The sequence below is a fragment of the Zeugodacus cucurbitae genome, chromosome 2 (genome assembly GCF_028554725.1).
Source record: "Zeugodacus cucurbitae isolate PBARC_wt_2022May chromosome 2, idZeuCucr1.2, whole genome shotgun sequence".
NCBI classification, from domain to species: domain Eukaryota; kingdom Metazoa; phylum Arthropoda; class Insecta; order Diptera; family Tephritidae; genus Zeugodacus; species Zeugodacus cucurbitae.
This window is the reverse complement of record NC_071667.1, coordinates 44,345,637-44,365,316: the sequence shown is the minus strand read 5'-3', so window position 1 is coordinate 44,365,316 and position 19,680 is coordinate 44,345,637. Positions and strand designations below refer to the sequence as shown.

The 19,680-nt window shown below is 38.0% G+C and overlaps 1 protein-coding gene across 1 annotated transcript; it reads right to left on the bottom strand.

Moving 5' to 3' along the window:
• Window positions 1–15,557: 15,557 nt before the first annotated feature.
• LOC128921820 (uncharacterized) lies at window positions 15,558–17,217 on the bottom strand. The gene is made up of 2 exons (XM_054230297.1): window positions 16,494–17,217; window positions 15,558–16,435 (listed from the first exon to the last, which is right to left on the bottom strand). The coding sequence occupies exons 1-2, from the start codon at window positions 16,921–16,923 to the stop codon at window positions 15,558–15,560; spliced, it is 1,308 nt and encodes a 435-aa protein (XP_054086272.1). The 5' UTR covers window positions 16,924–17,217.
• Window positions 17,218–19,680: the final 2,463 nt, after the last annotated feature.

The window sequence follows — 19,680 nt, the reverse complement described above, 5'->3', positions numbered from 1 at the left end:
GCTTCTTCTTCTTTCTCCCTTCCTTTGCGACATCTCTGCCGATCCAGACGTGGTAAGTGCAATTCCAATATATTAAATAAAATTATAATTATTATGAAGCATATTTGTTCTTCTTTTTTGGATTACTTTGTGTGGAATCAATTGCGCCCTCTATTTCCTCACGGCCAACCACAAATACGAAACGAAGCACACCGTACTCCACCACCTGAGCTAACATTGGTCCTTCGAGCCGGATAACAGGTAACAAGTTGAATTTTTTAAAGTGAAAAGTGCATTGATTCGCCTGAATTAGTAACACGCAAGGTTACAGCCAAACATATTTTGGACTTGTGCTCTGCAAGCTATAAGGCAATAAATTAGTAAATTTGTACATAATTTATGTATGTACAAAACTAATTGTGCGGTGTGAAGTAGAGACCGAAACTTATTTTTGGCGCTCTACCAACAAAAACTCGCACACTGCAGGTTGTATTGTACTTCGTTTAAGTACAACAATAAGTACACCTCGCCTTGCACTCGTCATTTAAATCATTTTATATATTCTAACAATATCTGTTATTCGAAATTTAATTTTTTTGGACGCACAAACAACCTCTGGAGCGTCAACAAATCTCTCTCGGTTTTTGCCTTTCTGTCTTTCCATATATTGTCTTCTGTCTTTCCATATATTGCTCGAATAGCAATAAAGGCAAGCAGCAATACAGTAGCTGCAGTTACGCTCTCGTTACAAATCTCTCTCGGTCCTTTTGTGTAGTTAATTTGAGTCTAGTCGCTCAACTCTGCCTTTCCATATTGTTCGAATAGCAATAAATGCAAGCAGCAATACCGCAGCTGCAGTTACGCGAGTGAAAAGTAAAACAAAAAAAGAACAAAAAGCACATAGCCCAAACAGCATTGAAGTGAGCGACGCAATCAAAGGCAAAGCAGCGCAGCAGCCATCACAGAAGGCCGGCAGCAAAGGCAGGCAGAGGCAAAGGACAGCAACAAAAGGGACATTGCATTAGTGCGGAGATAACCCCATAAGCCAAAGTGCAAGTGATAGAATTAAAATAAGTACTTGTGAATTTTATTTGTAATTTGCTTTAAATAAAGAGTGACTAAACACACATCAATCTTTGTTTGTGTATTTATACGAACACTAGGCGTGCAAGTGTATTGGGACGATTACCCAGCAAGCACTTTCCAAACAAATTTGAGCGAAACTCATTGATATCAACGACTTAGCACATATCAATTTTTGTTCGTGTATCTATTCGAAGACTAGACGTGCAAGTGCATTGGTACGATTACCCAGCAAGCACTTTGAAAAATAAATTTTCACGAAACTTGAACTTGGCTTTTATTAAATTTATAATTTTTTATTTCGAAAGATTTGTACGCTTCACAACTAAACAACGCGTTAATTCAGTTTGCAGTTTTCCGTGATTGGTGCTGTAACTCTTAAACTTATTGTAACATATTTGCAAATTTTTTCAAATTTAAATCAAATTTTAAAGTTTTAGAAACGATTTTGCGCAACATATTTGCAGTTTCGGTTAAATTGTCAAATACAATGGAATCCATCAAGGCCTTTATCATAGCTGTAGACGCTATACTGGAGTTTGAGGAGTCTTTTGCTCCAACTGCAAACAACCAAAGTGCCTACTCTCTTGAAGTACAACAAGCCGAACTGAAATCTCTGTGGGCAGAGGTAAAGTCGGAATACAAGTTGTGTTTGCCAAAGGTGGATGCTTCCGATACAAAAACAGTTGAGGACTTAAAGCTTAAATATACTAACAGTTACCACGCATATGTGTGTTGTGAGAAAAAAAATTATTCCACCTTAATCAAAAAACCCGAGGTGAGGCGAAAGCTATCGTTTCGAAAGCGCCTCTGACGAATGATGGATTCGCATTGGCTTGGAATAATTTGTTGTGTAGATATGAAAACAAACGAGTTCTTGTCAATACGCAATTAAATTTATTATTCAAACTTCCGCACATTTCAACTGAATCTGAGGCTGAACTCAGAAACTTACAGCGGGAAATAAATAGCTGCATTTCAGTTTTACAAATAAATGGCATCAATATAGATAGCTGGGATGCCTTATTTACGTATTTGTGTTCTATCCGATTGCCTGACTATACACTGTCGCTTTGGGAACAATCTCTGGATTCGGATTCAGAGATTCCAAAATGGGTTCAGTTAGACAAATTTCTAACCAAACGGGTTAAAACGCTAGAGAGGGTATCAAACCTCAAAGGCGAGTCGATTACTCAACCCAAGGTTAAGTCGGCTGATGGTGAAGTTTGGACACCAACCTTGCAATCAAGAACAGGGTCCAAACCCATAAATTCCCATCACGTCAAGACAAACAGTCTTAAATGTAAACTTTGCTCATCTCAATCGCACATTTTAAAAACTTGTCAAAGATTTAGAGGTGCAGCCTAACGCAAGGTTAAATGCGGTCAGAAAACTTCACGTCTGCTTAAACTGTTTATCGGACACACATGAAGTCAAAGATTGTAAAAGCATGTTCAACTGTGCTAAATGCAAACAGAGACATCACACTATGATTCACCGGGATCAGAGTGAGGAAATAGCTCAGTCACCCGCCAGCACAGATCCTACTGAGATTTCCACTAAATCTCATATGGCCTCCATTAAGGCAAATGTATCAAATGTGCCGACCAGTCGAAGCATGCTCTTAGGTACAGCTATGGTGACTATATGTCACAACGACAACACCTTCACTGTCAGAGCCCTGATCGATTCGGGATCTGAAGGAACCTTCATTACCAACAGTCTGCAGCAACGCTTAAATCTGACAAGCAGGAAGGTCAGCGCACGAGTTTCGGGATTGAATAATACCTTGTCGGGACGAGTTCAAACGGTATGCTCAATCACCATTGGCTCGCCCCGTAACAAAGGTTTAAAATTAGAAGCGGAAGCGTTGGTACTACCAAAACTGACTGGACTGCTTCCTTCCAGATCAATCAACCCTTCAATTGTTAAAAGGTTACCCAATATCCCCTTAGCGGATAATAATTTCCATACGAGTCAAAAGGTTGACTTGTTGATCGGAGGGGATATCTACCCGAAAATCATATTAAACGGGGTAAAATCAAAGATCTTCGGTTCCCTCATTGCCCAACGTACAGTGTTCGGCTGGATTTTAACAGGTTCTGTTCCCTCCGAAGAAACGAAGAATAAACCGACTTACGTCACATATTTCAACGAGGTATCTTTAGATAATCAGCTTTCCAAATTCCGGGAACTAGAAGAAATACCTAAGAAACCATTTCTCACTGTAAAAGAACAATATTGTGACAGGTTATATTCAAAAACAACCATTAGAAGCATCGAAGAGCGTTACATTGTTTCACTCCCATTCAAAGTTATTCCAGCAGAAACTACTTTTGGAGCATCTCGTCATAGTGCACTGAAACAGAAACGAAAGAAATGGAAACATCCCCAACAGAACGTCCAAGTAAACGACCTAGTGGTAGTTCGTGATAAAAATTTACTTCCAAATGAATGGAGATTGGGCAGGATCACCAAAATATATCCAGGAATGGACCAACGAGTTCGAGTTGTGGACATAAAAACTCAACGCGGCTTAATTTGTAGGCCTATCACAAAAAATGTCATTTTACCCAATCAATGTTAACTTATTCTATACATTCACACCTTAATAATTTTCTTTTCATTCAATAAATTATTCAAAATGACGACCATCAATTGCCCGTTATCCTTCTTCGCTGGTGCCCAAAATTTCGCCAGATGTCCCCAGAAAATAGGCTGAGGACAGCCTTAATACACCGCTATTGCAGCAACTGCCTTGCCTCGAATCACTCAAAGGATGAGTGCGACAGCGTAATACGCTGTAAACATTGCGGCAGCCCTCACCATACAATGCTCCATGGCATTAGTTCAGATGCTGAAGAACTAGACGAGGATGTCGTAGAGTTAACATGGGCACAACAAGTCGAGCTAGAGGCAGCGGAAATGGAAGAGGAAACCATCGCTACGACGGATTCGATACCTACTCAATCATGTCAACCGACGTCATCAGTCATGCAACCAAGGGAAAGCTCTGACCAACGATGCCTCTCCCGCATACCACACGCTCAGGATCGAGCCAGACTCGATTCGTCTCGCCGACTTCGGCGTGCTGGTAACTTCTATTCGGATTGGCGGCATGGTAACGATCGACTGAGACTCGATTCGTCTCAGCGACATTACCCGGACCCAGCGGAACGCAATGCGTCCCGCCGGCCACCCCGTCCGAAGAGAAGGTGTGGACGAGGTTCTCGACGTCAAGCAGACGCACGCCGTATCATCAAGGATAGGCACGCAACACTACCTTGGCAGCAAAAATTAGCGCTTTCACCGACCGCCTTAATCAAGATACGCACTGCAACCAGGTTCATCACAGTGCGAGCCATGATTAACCCAGTTAGTCCATCCACTGTCATTCTCGCCTCCACTATTTCACGACTGCGACTCCGCACACAAGCCCGTGGAGACAGCCGAGTATGCGATCTCATGTTTCGAGACAACCATGGTGGACAGTCAGAAATCTCCGTAACTGCACAAATACAGCGTCATTAACTACCACCGACGCCAGTAAGGTCTCTGGAAGATCACACACTTCAACACTTCCAGAACCTAAGGCTCGCAGACAACGACTTTAACAAGTCAGCGCCAGTCGAGGTAATTTTGGGAGCGGACATTTACTCCCGGCTCATACTGCCAGGGTTACAACCAGCGACAGTGGGACAACTCGTCGCCCAAAATACGACACTGGGATATGTAATATCCGGCGTCGTATAATACGGCCCAATAAAATGCACTGGCTACCTACGCCTCTGACATTTACCATTTACCCAGGATCGAGTTAGACTCGAGTCGTCTCACCGACCTCGGAATGTGGTAATTTCTACGCAGTTTGGTGGCATGGCAATGGCCGTCTAAGACTCCATTTGTCTCAGCGGCATTTCCCGGACCGAACCAGACTCGATTCGTCTCGCCGGCCACCTCATCTGCAAGAAATGCATCCTTGCCAGAGAAAGTACAGGAGCCAGTCGCATGTTAGTTTTAAGTAATAATTAATTAATTGTAAACTACATTTAATAATTAATTGTAAACTGCATTTGCAGTAATACTGCAAGGCGGGCGGTATGTTGACGCCGCCCCCGCCTAATTTCACTGCCACGTCTGTGTCGGAAGAAAGATCACTACTTCGAAGCTTTTTCGAAGTTTTAATTCGAACGCATATTTGCGCTCTTGCTTAGCTTCTTCTTCTTTCTCCCTTCCTTTGCGACATCTCTGCCGATCCAGACGTGGTAAGTTCAATTCCAATATATTAAATAAAATTATAATTATTATAAAGCATATTTGTTCTTCTTTTTTGGATTACTTTGTGTGGAATCAATTGCGCCCTCTATTTCTTCACGGCCAACCACAAATACGAAACGAAGCACACCGTACTCCACCACCTGTGCTAACAGTTTTTCAAAATATTCTCCACCAAGATTTATACACTTTTGCATGCGCTCAAACCAATTTCCGAAGCACTTTTTTGAGCGATTGTCAAATTGTGCGGGATCCAACGAGAACAAACCTTTTTTACGGCCAGGTGTTCATGCAATATCGAATGTATGCTGGTGGGAGAAATGGATAGGCATGCCTCTATCTGAAGGTATGTTACATGACGGTCTTGCATTATCAGTTCACGTACGGCATCGATGTTTTCTGGCACAACGGCTGTTTTTGGACGACCTTCACGGAATTCGTCTATGAGCGAGCGTCGGCCACGATTGAATTCGTTGTACCAGTTTTTCACAGTGATATAGGATGGTGCTTCATAGCCATACAAAGATTTTAGTTCATCGATTCACTCTTGTCGCGATAATCCACGTCGAAAGTTGTGAAAAATGATCGCACGAAAATGTTTACGAGTTAATTCCATTTTTTGGCCGAGATGAATTTTTTAATTCCCTGTAAATAAAACAATTCACGATTAAATGACAAAACTTTCCAATGGAAATGTCAGATTGCACCTGGCAACACTTAGTGTTGCCTAGGCCAGAAATATATATAGCAGCCCTCGTATACATTCGCAATTTCTTGAAGAAATTTTATTAATCTGAAAGGACGGCAGCTGTACTACACTATTATAAATAAGCACAATAACCTTGATGTAATATCTCCTGGTAAGCCGACATACTGGCACAGTGATATAAACAAAATACCAGACTTAATAGGTTTTGCTGTAGTCAAAAATACAGATAGATCGCAAATAACAGTAGATACATGTACTGACTTATCTTCTGATCATTCTCCTGTACTAATAAAATTAAGAGAACAGCCCATGATAGTTGAGCCGAAAGTTTCTCTAACAACTCATAAAACAAACTGGTTGAAATATAGAAAATATATCAGTAGCCACATTAACATTGATTTAAAAATAAACACAGGAAGATTTATTGATAAAAGTATAAAATAATTTTATGATGTAGTAACTAATGCAGCTGCCTTGGCAACACCAAAAGGAAACATTAAGGTTTTTAGAAAAATCACTAATAATGAAATAGAAAAGCTTGTGAACGAAAAAAGGCGAACTAGACGCGAATGGCAGATACATCGCTCTCCTTCTACTCAGTTTCAACTTAAATCTACTGTACGTAAGTTAAAAAAAGCGCTCAAACGCGAGGAAGAATACAGCACTGAAAATTATATAAAGAAACTGTGTCCAAATTCTAGCAAGCAAAACTCTCTTTGGAAAGCCCAAAAGTCTTTTAAGCTACCCGTAGATTTCAAAATACCTACATATGTATAAGAAAGTCAAATGGTATTTGGGCACGAAGTAATGAGGTAAAAGCAAGTTGCTTTGCAAATCACCTAGAAAAGGTATTTCAATCTAACTCCCAAAGAATAATTTAAGTTGCCAACTTTGACCAATACCGCTAATGTGTCAAACATGTCTATTAGGACGTCTACTTTTGAAATTACTAAGATAATAAAAGAGCTTTGACCAATACCGCTAATGTGTCAAGCAGGTCTATTAGGACGTCTACTTTTGAAATTACTAGGATAATAAAAGAGCTAAATCCGAAAAAGGCTTCAGGACACGATAATATTACTCCAAAAATTTTAATTGAGTTACCAAATATTGCTATAGCAGTGCTCTCCTTGCTCTTTAATGCAATTCTTGGTTTCGTGAACTATCCAATTTCGTGGAAAAAGTCGTGTATTTCCAAAATATTCGTAAACGTTTTACTATCAAAAATGTCTCCTTTCCTCCACGAAAGTAATATAATACCAACCCACCAATTCGGGTTTCGTACTAAGCATAGCACTATAGAGCAAGTAAATAGAATTATCTAACTCGTTTAGGTGTTACAAACAACCGTTATGTGAACAAAACTATAATACTCTCTTTAGCAACTTTGTTGCGAGAGTATCAAAAAATTTAGAGAGAAAAATCAAAAGAAAAAACCTTTGAAAGATACCACCTTCAGTGACCCAAAAACTGGTAAAGTCCATGCCAGCCAGGTTGAGTGCAATTAAGAAATCCAAAGGCTATCCAACAAAGTATTACCGGTCCATGAAAACTAAAAAAAAAAAACTTGTTGAACTTATTTGTTCTTAATGCATACATACTTTAGTGACGTAATTTTAAGCTATTTTAACATTTCTTATCTCTAATTTGAAAAATTATTGATTTACGTTTAGGTTTTTTCATATTGTTTTTAATTAAAATGTGAATTAATTGAAAAAACATAAAAAATTGGTATTACACTGATCAACAAAAAAATTTTTTTCTGTGTAACAAGAAAAATTTTGGATGATTATGTAAGGAATAAGGTCAAGTAGAGTAGCATTAGTATGGGTCAAAAATCATATCTTAGGAACTACTCGACCGATTTCAATGAAACTTGGTTTGTGGGATTTTCCTTACATCCCAAGGATATATTCTGAAAAAAGGCCAAATCGGTTCACAACCACGCCTACTTCGTATATACCTGAACTTTGAAGACGTTCTGAATCGTTTACTTTACAATATATAAAGTAAGCCCTAGTGAAGATATCGGTCCAGAACTTTGCACGAATACTAATTGTGTATTATATAATATTAATAAAGTTAAATAAATAAATTGCGAGAGTACAGAATGTTCGGTTACACCCGAATTTAGGCCTTACTTACGTGTTTTTATTAAAGGTGTTAAATTTCTTCGTTGAGACACAAAAGTTATTTCACCACAAATGTAACAGAACTTGTCAGGATAATTTTTACACTTTCTTGACATTCTTTAAGAATCACTCCACTCAGCAAACACAAAATATAGCCACTTTTCTGAAAAATAAATCACTGAATTAGAAAATAATAAGGAAAAGACGATTTATATTAAACTTTATTGATAAGTACCGGAACACGGAAACTAGTCGTAATCAAATCAATATACGTATGATTTTGTAGAGGTTTGGTAGATGTTTCGGAAGTACTGCTTACTTTTTTTACTCTCGCAACAAAGTTGCTACGAGAGTATAATAGTTTTGTCCACATAACGGTTCTTTGTAAGTCCTAAAATTAAACGAGTTAGATATAAGGTTATATATACCAAAGTGATCAGGGTGACGAGTAAAGTTCAAATCCGGATGTCTGTCTGTCCGTCCGTCCGTCTGTCCGTCCGTGCAAGCTGTAACTTGAGTAAAAATTGAGATATCTTAATGAAACTTGGAACACGTGTTCCTTGGCTCCATAAGAAGGTTAAGTTCGAAATCGGTGAAATCGGACCATTGCCACGCCCACAAAATGGCGAAAACAAAAAACACATAAAGTGTCATAACTAAACCATAAATGAAATTATAAAAGTAAAATTTGGAACAAAGGATCACACTAGGGAGGGGCACATTTGGATGTAACTTTTTTGGGGAAGTGGTCGTGGCCCCGCCCCCAAATCGGTTATTTGTATATAACTCGCAAACCAATAAAGCTATAAAAACCAAACTTTCTGCAGTCGGTTCTCTTACGTACCCCACTACACACCATGAAAATAGTTGAAATCGGATAATAACCACGCCCACCTCCCATACAAAGGTTAGGTTGAAAATTACTAAAAGTGGGTTAACTCACTAACGGAAAACGTCAGAAACACTAAATTTCACAGAAATAATAGCAGAAGGAAGCTGCACTCAGATTTTTTTACATAACAAAAAAGGGCGTGGCATCGCCTACTTATGGGTCAAAGACCATATCTCAAAAACTACTCGACAGATTTCAATGAAATTCGGTGTATAATATTTTCTTGACACCCTGATAACACGGATAAAAAATGGGCGAAATCGGTTCACAACCTAGATATCGAATATGTTGAACTCACCGCCTAAGGGTAAATTTTAACCGAAAATATGGGTAAATCTCTCAGATAATTTAATGTAATTCAGAGAAAAGTGTTTTCTTCTAATAGTGTGTCTCTGTTTGTTAAAATCGGGTAATAACTTCCCCTAGCTCTCATATATCTAATTATAGGTTTTTCAAAAATACGGTGGGCTTTATTCCGTATATATGTATTGGTTAATATTAAACTCCTGCAACGATTCACTCATTTGGCATTTCAAGCCACTCGTAAAAAACCATACGACTTGATCGGCATAACGTTAACTCAGCATCTGAGTTGAAGAGCTTGTAAACAAAGAGCGAGGGTACGCACACTGCACTGCACTGGAGAGAAATGTAAGTTTGCTCTTTCAGTTCAGTTCACTCATAACTTGAAAGGCAATTGATCCGAAAGACAATTGATTCGAAAGGCAATAGTCTCAATTGTATGTACTTATGTACATATGTATGCATGTAATTAAAAGGAATAGCTTCTAGTGCAAGTAATTCAAGAATTTTGTTTTGTTTAATAAAAGTATGTACATTTAGATAAATATATATGTGTATATGTATGTATTAAGTGTAATTGTTAACATGTTCTAATTCAATTCGTTAATTCAGATATTGTCCAAATATAGGAAGTTAGACCATAACCCATCTTATTTCTGTTATTTATAACACTCTTCATTTAATTTCTAATTATTTGCAGATTTTTTTCATATAAACTTGATATGTTCCTCGATATTGTTGTTGGATGTTACATTTCCTTCCATTGTAGAGAATTTATTTTCTTAACAAAGTCAGAAAACAAATAACTGTTCAAATGATTCAATTGATTCGCTTCATTTTTTACGTTGTCATGTGTTAAATCGGTCATCACTCAAAAGGCTCGAAAGGCAATTGAAATGGACGTAAGACAAATCACTCATGTTTCGAAATAGAAGTTCGAACTTCACTGCTAATCAACTCATGCGAGCATTTCGTGTTGAGTGAATGTTGTTCGCTTGCTCAAACGAATCAAGCATAACATCGGCAATTGTACCGAATCACACTGTGTGCAAAGAAAAGCGAATCAACTTGTGCAGGCCTTTAGTTAATATGTGAGATATCTTAGCAAAATTAAGTGAGTGTATAGTCTTGGATATGGTGTACCCTGCTGGTGAAAATGAATGAAATCGGTTCAGGAATTACCTCAGCCCTCATATACTATATGTAACGATTTACGTTATTCTATTAAACTTTATACCGAATTTAATAAAATTTCTTCAATAAATTGCGAGAGTATAAAATGTTCGATTGCACCCGAACTTAGCCTTTTCTTACTTGTTTTGTTACAAAATTTTATTGATCAGTGTTATTATTAGGTTTAAGAAATTTTTTTCATCATATTTTAAGTAATTTCAACAATATATTTATTACATAGAGGTATACAAAATATCATATTCATGTATCAAAAATATTTGTTGGGACAACTGTGAAGAATATATTAAAAGTGAAACTGGCGATAATGAAATAAGTGAGAACCAAACTAACGTTCTTGAATTTTATACTGAGCTTTAGACCAAATCAAATCGAGATTTGATTTTTACCGGAAAGATTTGCAGTTTTCAAATATTATAACCCCAAGTATTGTTCTTTTGGAAAAAATATAGAAATACAGCCATTAATTCAAAACTTAAAAAATTTAGTTCTGTGATCCCGATAAGATAATAACTCAATAGGAGTTACTTAGGTTGAGTGATAATAATTTAAAGAAATATATGGATATCAATAGATAAATTTTGGAGTACCGTTGGTACCAATAAAAATTGTATGAATAAGTTTTGTTTCATTGATTTCTACAAGATTGTGATTAATCTAATCACACTAGCGCACAGTTCAGCCGCTGTGGATCTTATAAAAACAAAATTAAGAAACATATTAAATATAAGTACTTTAAGTAGTATTATACATTGTAAACAACTAGTACACAAGGGTGAATTACGTTATGTAGGGTCAGCAAAAAAATTATCTCCTTGTAAATAATTTATTACCTTTATATTATGTAATATGTCTAAACTTTAATTGTATGTATGTGATTGGCGTTGCAACCGTTTAGCCGGTTATAGCCGAATCGACGATAGTGCGCCCCCTGTCTCTCTCCTTCGCAGTTCGGCGCCAGTTGGAGATCCCAAGTGTAACCAGGTCGCTCTCCACCTGGTCCCTCCAACGGAGTGGAGGCCTTCCCCTTCCTCGGCTTCCTCCGGCGGGTACTGCATCGAACACTTTCAGGGCTGGAGTGTTTTCGTCCATTCGGACAACATGACCTAGCCAGCGTAGCCGCTGTCTTTTTATTCGTTGAACTATGTCAATGTCGTCGTATAACTCGTACAGCTCATCGTTCCATCGTCTGCGGTATTCGCCGTTGCCAATGTTCTGAGGACCATAAATCTTGCGCAAAATTTTCCTCTCGAAAACTCCTAGTGTCGTCTCATCTGATGTTGACATCGTCCAAGCTTCTGCACCGTAAAGCAGGACGGGAATGATAAGCGACTTGTAGAGCTTGATTTTGGTTCGTCGAGAGAGGACTTTACTGTTCAATTGCCTACTCAGTCCAAAGTAGCACCTGTTGGCAAGAGTTATTCTGCGCTGGATTTCGAGGCTGACATTGTTCGTGTTGTTGATGCTGGTTCCCAGGTATACGAAATTATCTACGACCTCGAAGTTATGACTGTCAACAGTGACGTGGGAGCCAAGACGCGAATGCGCCGACTGTTTGTTTGATGACAGGAGATATTTCGTCTTGTCCTCATTCACCTCCAGACCCATTCGCTTCGCCTCCTTATCCATGCGGGAAAAAGCAGAACAAACGGCGCGGTTGTTGCTTCCGATGATATCAATATCATCGGCGTACGCCAGGAGCTGTACACTCTTGTAGAAGATTGTACCTTCTCGGTTTAGGTCTGCAGCTCTTATAATTTTTTCCAGCATCAGGTTAAAGAAGTCGCACGATAGTGAGTCACCTTGTCTGAAACCTCGTTTGGTATCGAACGGCTCGGAGAGGTCCTTCCCAATCATGACGGAGCTTTTGGTGTTGCTCAACGTCAATTTACACAGCCGTATTAGTTTTGCGGGGATACCAAATTCAGACATCGCGGCGTAAAGGCAACTCCTTTTCGTGCTGTCGAAAGCAGCTTTAAAATCGACAAAAAGGTGGTGTGTGTCGATCCTCTTTTCTCGGGTCTTTTCCAAGATTTGGCGCATGGTGAATATCTGGTCAGTTGTCGATTTTCCAGGTCTAAAGCCACACTGATAAGGTCCAATCAGTTTGTTGACGGTGGGCTTTAGTCTTTCACACAATACGCTCGATAGAACCTTGTATGCGATATTTAGGAGGCTGATCCCACGGTAATTGGCGCAGATTGTGGGATCTCCCTTTTTATGGATTGGGCAGAGCACACTGAGATTCCAATCGTCAGGCATGCTTTCTTCCGACCATATTCCGCAAAGAAGCTGATGCATGCACCTTATCAGTTCTTCGCCGCCATATTTGAATAGTTCTGCCGGTAATCTATCGGCCCCCGCTGCTTTGTTGTTCTTCAAGCGGGTAATTGCTATTCGAATTTCTTCATGGTCGGGTAATGGAACATCTGTTCCATCGTCATCGATTGGGGGATCGGGTTCGCCATCTCCTGGTGTTGTACTCTCACTGCCATTCAGCAGGTCGGAGAAGTGTTCCCTCCATAATCCCAGTATGCCCTGGACATCGGTTACCAGATTACCACCTTGGTCTCTACATGAGGATGCTCCGGTCTTGAAACCTTCGTTAAGTCGCTTCATTTTTTCATAAAATTTTCGAGCATTCCCTCTGTCTGCCAGCTTCTCAAGCTCTTCGTACTCACGCATTTCGGCCTCTTTCTTTTTTTGTCTGCAAATGCGTCTCGCTTCCCTCTTCAGCTCTCGGTATCTATCCCATCCCGCACGTGTTGTGGTCGTTTGCAACGTTGCGAGGTAGGCAGTCTGTTTTCTCTCCGCTGCGAGACGGCACTCCACATCGTACCAGCTTGTTTTTTGTCGTTGCCGAAAACCAATTGTTTCGGCTGCAGCGGTACGCAGTGAGTTTGAGATGCCGTTCCACAGTTCCCTTATACCGAGATGCTGATGAGTGCTCTCAGAGAGCAGGAGTGCAAGTCGAGTAGAGTATTTCGTGGCTGTCTGTTGCGATTGCAGCTTTTCGACGTCGAACCTTCCTTGTGTTTGTTGACGGGCATTCTTTGCTGCACAGAGGCGGGTGCGTATCTTCGCTGCGACCAGATAATGGTCCGAGTCTATATTTGGTCCTCGGAGCGTACGCACGTCTAAAACACTGGAGACATGTCTTCCGTCTCTCACAACATGATCGATTTGGTTACGCGTGTTTCGATCAGGAGACAACCAAGTAGCTTGATGTATTTTCTTATGCTGGAATCTGGTACTACAGACGACCATATTTCGGGCCCCAGCGAAGTCGATCAGCCTCAGGCCGTTTGGCGATGTTTCGTCATGGAGGCTGAATTTTCCGACTGTTGTGCCAAAGACACCTTCTTTACCCACCCAGGCGTTAAAATCGCCAAGCACGATTTTGACATCGTGGCGGGGGCAGCGCTCATAGGTGCGTTCTAGGCGCTCATAGAAGGTATCTTTGATCACTTCGTCCTTCTCTTCCGTCGGGGCGTGGGCGCAAATCAGCGATATGTTGAAGAACCTCGCTTTGATGCGGATTGTGGCTAGACGTTCATCCACCGGGGTGAATGCCAGGACTCTGCGACGGAGTCTCTCTCCCACCACAAATCCAACACCAAATTTGCGCTCCTTTATATGGCCGCTGTAGTAGATGTCACAAGGACCCACCTTCTTCCGTCCTTGTCCCGTCCATCGCACTTCTTGGATGGCGGTGATGTCAGCCTTAAGTCGTATGAGGACATCAACCAGCTGGGCAGAGGCACCTTCCCAATTAAGGGTCCGGACATTCCAGGTGCATGCCCTTATATCATTATCCTTAAAACGTTTGCAGGGGTCGTCATCAAAAGGGGGGTGTCTCATCCGAGGCTTTCGTAGATTTTTCATTGGGGGGTGTTTTTATGTGGTGGGTCCCAAACCCTACGCACAACCGCATAAGCGGACTTCGCCTTCTCACTTTAGCTCGCCTTCAAACGGATGTCTGTTGGCTACCCAGAGGATACTTGGTCTAAACCGGAAGTCGTGAGCTGCTTGAACCATGTGGAGAAGAATCGTTTCTGGCCACTCCCAAGTGAGTGACAATCAAAAACTTTCCTCACTTGCGTGAACTTCTACACATGATCCCATCCTCCCTTAATTAAACACATGAAATGTGTATCTGTATATGGGTTTTCTTTTCTTCAAACTTAAAATGTTTGATTTGAATTGATATTAACCCTAGAACCATAACGTCATTCTATACTACGTTAAGACCAACTATGCGTAAATTTTACGCAGAAATGAGAATCCGCCTAATATAACCCGATTTTGAGCCATTTTGCGGTCTAAATTGATAATTCTTATCAAACAATTTATTTTTAAAATAAAGTATAAGATTTTAAAAGAAAATTCAGTTCATTTTATTAAAGAAAAGAGAAGGAATAGATGAAATTTCATTAACACAGTTTTTACAAACTTTAATTTGATGTTCACCACAAATTGCTGATGATTTGCATACAGAGCAATATGTTGTAGTAAATCGTCTTTTTGTGTAGTGGCAAAATGTGCAGTATTTCCTTTTCGCCTTTTGCGGAGAAGCTTTTTGACTAACTATTGAACCTATTGGGTTGTTAGTTTTTATTATTTCATTTATTTTTTCTTTTAATTTTGTAGGCAACCGTGCATTTAGCAATCGTTCCTCTTGCCACGGTTGTGTGAGTTCTTCATGAAGTTTAAGTACAAACTTTGACCTACTCATAGGCTTAAGACCGTTTCGTGTTACATTGTGACTATATAAAACATAGGCATTAACTGAAGCAATATTTAACATATTGTAAAAGAAACAAAGTGGCCACCGTTTCGTCTTTCTGTTGCAGCAAATATTTTGAGTCATCTGATCAAAAGTGTCAACTGCGCCTTTGGTCGAATTATATGTGAGTATAATTTCAGGTTTTTTTGTGGTTGGGTCTAGCGCTCCATTAATATGCATCGTCGAAAGTAATAGTACATTCCTATTTTATTTTGGCTGGAATGACACTAAAGTCATATTCTCATTGTAAACGAATCGGGATGAGCCACACTGCCGTGACTTAGTGTCAAGTAATTCCGGTGGTATTTCAGCTTTATTTTTACGTAGTGTGCCAACAATTGTCATACTGTAGGGATTACTTAACAGTTTTGTTGCCAAAGGGATGCTCGTAAACCAGTTGTCCATTTTTATATTCCGGTTACTTCCATGCAAAGGTTTCGTCAGTCCTTCAACAAAGTAATTGGCTAGTTGTTTTCCTTGTGTATTAGTAGACTTTCCGAGATACGGCTCTGCGTTAATAACGTATTTTGTAGCGACATCGCAGACCATTACAATTTTTATTCCGAATTTATTTGGTTTGTCCGGAATATACATCCTAAATGGGCATCTACCTCGAAAACCAACAAGTTGCTCATCGACGGTTACATAGGAACCAGGCTTAAAATTCTTTGTACAACTATCAACAAAAATATCCCAAATTTCAGAAATTGGCGCAAATGAAGACTTTTTCTTCCGCTCTTCTCTTGTAGTCATATCGTCGAAACGAAGTGAGTTTAGAAGAAACTCGAATCTATGTCTACTCATTGTCGCTCTATATCGATCGCCCGAATAAGAAGTGTCAAACAAGATATCAGTTGATAGATGGTTGCTCTTCAAAACAGCAGACAAATACAGCAAACCCAACAAGGCTTTCAATTCCATAAGAGTTGTATTTGAAACCGTGGCATTTCTTGATTGATATTTATTTCTTAGTTGAGAAATTTTGGCATTTGTATGGTATAAAACAATATTCAATATCTCGTCACTAATAAACAGTTTAAATGCATCGCTTGGTTCCATGGCTTCTTTGGCGTTACCCGATGGTCCTGTAAATATTTAGTATAGATGTACGAAAGTGTACTTCTCTCATTATTATTTTATTACCTGGCCGAATGTATATAATATTTCGTGCTGCGCATTTACCGTATTCACGTTTTATTGGAAAATTATTCCAAATGTGACCGTTTTTGCCCAAAATTTGACTATTTTCCCCAATTTCCGCAAGTTGGTTATCCAACTCTTGTTCCAAATTTGGCAATGTTAAAGTTTTACGTTTTATTTTTGTCTGCTTATTCCCCTCCAATGCTGTTGCTGTTTTTCTTTTTTCAGACCAGACAACTTCTAGTTCTTTTTCTGCTTCATCAATTGGATCAGGAAAATAGCTCATATCGGCCAAACTATCATCGCTATCGAAATCTTCATTTTCCTCTTCTCCATCTCCACTGATATCACTAAAATCTTCATCATGCAGAATAACCTCTATATCGTCATCATCAAATTTTTGTTTTGAAAAACACGGTTTTCCAGCTGCCATTTCGTCAGTGAAAACAAGCCTACATAAAATTTGCACAACAGTTGTATACTTTTATTACGAATAATTATTCCACTTATTACCAACAATGCGTAAATTTTACGCATAGACTTGTGCTGCACTTGCTCTCAAACCTTCAAATGACCACATTTGCTGGGTTTTCTCATTCCTGCATATATAAAACTAATTGCTACAAGCACTGCCGGCGCTGGGTACCGTTACGTCATGGCACACTTGTGCAAACACAATTTGAAAATTGTATATGCGTAAAATTTACGCATATTATGGTTCTAGGGTTAAGCTTTGTATGAGCCTGGGTATATTTATATATATGTATACATACATTTTTCAAAAAGCTGTAAAATATAGATTTACCCACAGTTTTAGTTATTTACTTCGCAAAAAGTTTTATGTACATACGTTAAAACATGTACTCTGTTATTTTCTTGTTGAAGTTTGCTATTGTTTGGCTTTTGACGTCTGTATCCCATGCCTTTGTTACACGATTTAGGAAATCTATAAGTATAAAATCATATTTTTTGTTTGTCCCCATACGATAAAGAAACACTCTTTTAAAATTCTACGTTGATACTAAAATTTTAAATTTTGTATAATGTCCCGGTCTAAAAGTTCGATTTATGGAAGGAAATTTGTATGAAATTTTAATTTTATTGCCATTTAAAGTGTTCGAGTTATGGAGAACTTCGAGTTATAGAAATTCGAGTTAGGTTAAGGAGTGAGAACTCTGGAACTTTACATTTTGAGAATGTTTTCCATTTTTTCATAAAATATGCATTTTGGTGTTCATTTTTTTTTTAATTTAAGTTATTTTGTTATTAAAACAAATATATTAGATCATTAAAGCCCTAACTTTATTTTCATTTGACTAGATTTACATTAAATTCATTTATCTTTAATATTATTAACAAAAATTTAATTCATAGTAAAAATTAGATTTTTGAATTAATTGCTTACCCATTAACTTAATTATATTACACATATTCTACTATTATAATTCATTTTTGTTTATATATTCTTAAACCAAAAATGATTCAAATTTATTTTTGGAATCGTTCCTTATTCACATGATTCCTCCACAGCTTTTCGCTTTCTATATTTTTTTTTTGTTTCTATGTATGGTGGCTCTTTTCGATGGACTTCCGAATTCGTTTTTCGAAATTCGCCTTTGTTTGTTTAAATTTGTTTCTGTAAATTTAAAAAAATATACAAAAGTTTAAATATTGTTTATTGATGAAATTGTATAGATTACTAACCGTTGCTGTGGCAAATTCCTCGGATTTAAGTTTCTCGTCCATTTCCAAAGCTGCAGCTAGTGTCGTCAATGGTAGGGTGGAAGCAATTTCAGTTTGCGCATTATTGACTTCTTCGCCAGTTAGTCGGCATACTGAATGGTGAATTCTGCGAATTAGAACCATTCATTCGCGGACGGTCTTTTGTTGCGCCATTTCTTCACTTGTATGAATTATCTGAAAAGAGAACATGTTCAGTTAGAGAATATTTAAATAATTCTTAAACAGTAAATAACTAAACAATACGTTCTTTTTGTATTGGGGAATACTTATAGAACAAGAAAAAAATTTAGGATTATAAACTTACATTTTCTTTTTTTATAGCTGTTCATCTTCTTTTCCATGTTACCAACTCTTGATGTCAATTCTTCGAGTTGGGTGGAAATAGTTTTTAACATGTTAAAATATTCTGAAAAAGGTATAAACATAATAAAGTAAAATATATTTTATAAATATGTTGGATTACCGTTTCCATCCACAGGCAAATTGTTTATATATTGCTTTGAAAAACTTGCCTCTGAGTTATAGCAACCAGAAATATTGAACTTCTCCCGTTTTACTGTCAATTGCTCTATAATAACAAATGCTTGAAAATAAATAGAAAACGACAAATTTACATTACATTTTACGGGAGTCGAAGATGTTGTTGGGCATTCCTACAAATACATATCTTCAAATAGGGCTGGTGAATCCATCTGATTAATAAATATAAATTTGGCAGTATCAAAATTCTTTTTAAATCATTTAACACAATAATATAAAATGCAGTCGGGAAAATACAATAATTACTTTAAATAGTGAAAAATACTAATTTGAGAATTCAAGAAACAATGTACCGATATTATAGTGATACCAGATTCGTCTGTCATGCCTGTTATTTTTATGGGGCCTAATTTTTTACCAAAACAATATGAGTCTTTTTCTTTTTTATAATCTATAATAAACGAATTAACTTTGGACATTTATTGCAATTAAAATCTGCACTATTTCTTTCTTCAAGTCTTAAATGTAATTGTTGCAGGATTTTATTGGATTTATTTATAAGTTTTTTTAAATACTGCATGTGATTTTCAAACTTATAAGCCGAAAAGTTATATAGAGGACCATATTGCTTAGTACAGTCAGTTAAATGGAGCAAACCCATGTACAGTCACTCACATTGAAAGTCGGGCAAGCGCAAAACAAAATTTCAACTTATAATAAAATTGTAATGAAAAAAGATATTCAACTCGATCTTTTTTTATTTTATTAAAAAAAGTCTTACTGTTAAAAAACAACAAAATTATATATTCAAAGTAACATAAAACTTAACGCATGTAACAAAAACTGTACTAAGGCCACTTTTTCGCCTCACATTGAAAGTCGGGCAAGACGTAAAAGACATAAGTATTTAAAAGTTTACACACAAAAAAAATAATTTTTAGTATTTTGTGGCTCCACCTTTTCGATT

What these genes read in the sequence shown, in the direction of transcription:
- LOC128921820 (XM_054230297.1), bottom strand. Translation starts at nt 16,923, where the DNA reads ATGGCAGCTGGAAAACCGTGTTTTTCAAAACAAAAATTTGATGATGAC. An exon ending in TATTATATACATTCGGCCAG is followed by an intron (nt 16,436 to 16,493) that starts GTAATAAAATAA and finishes AAATATTTACAG; the next exon opens with GACCATCGGGTAACGCCAAA.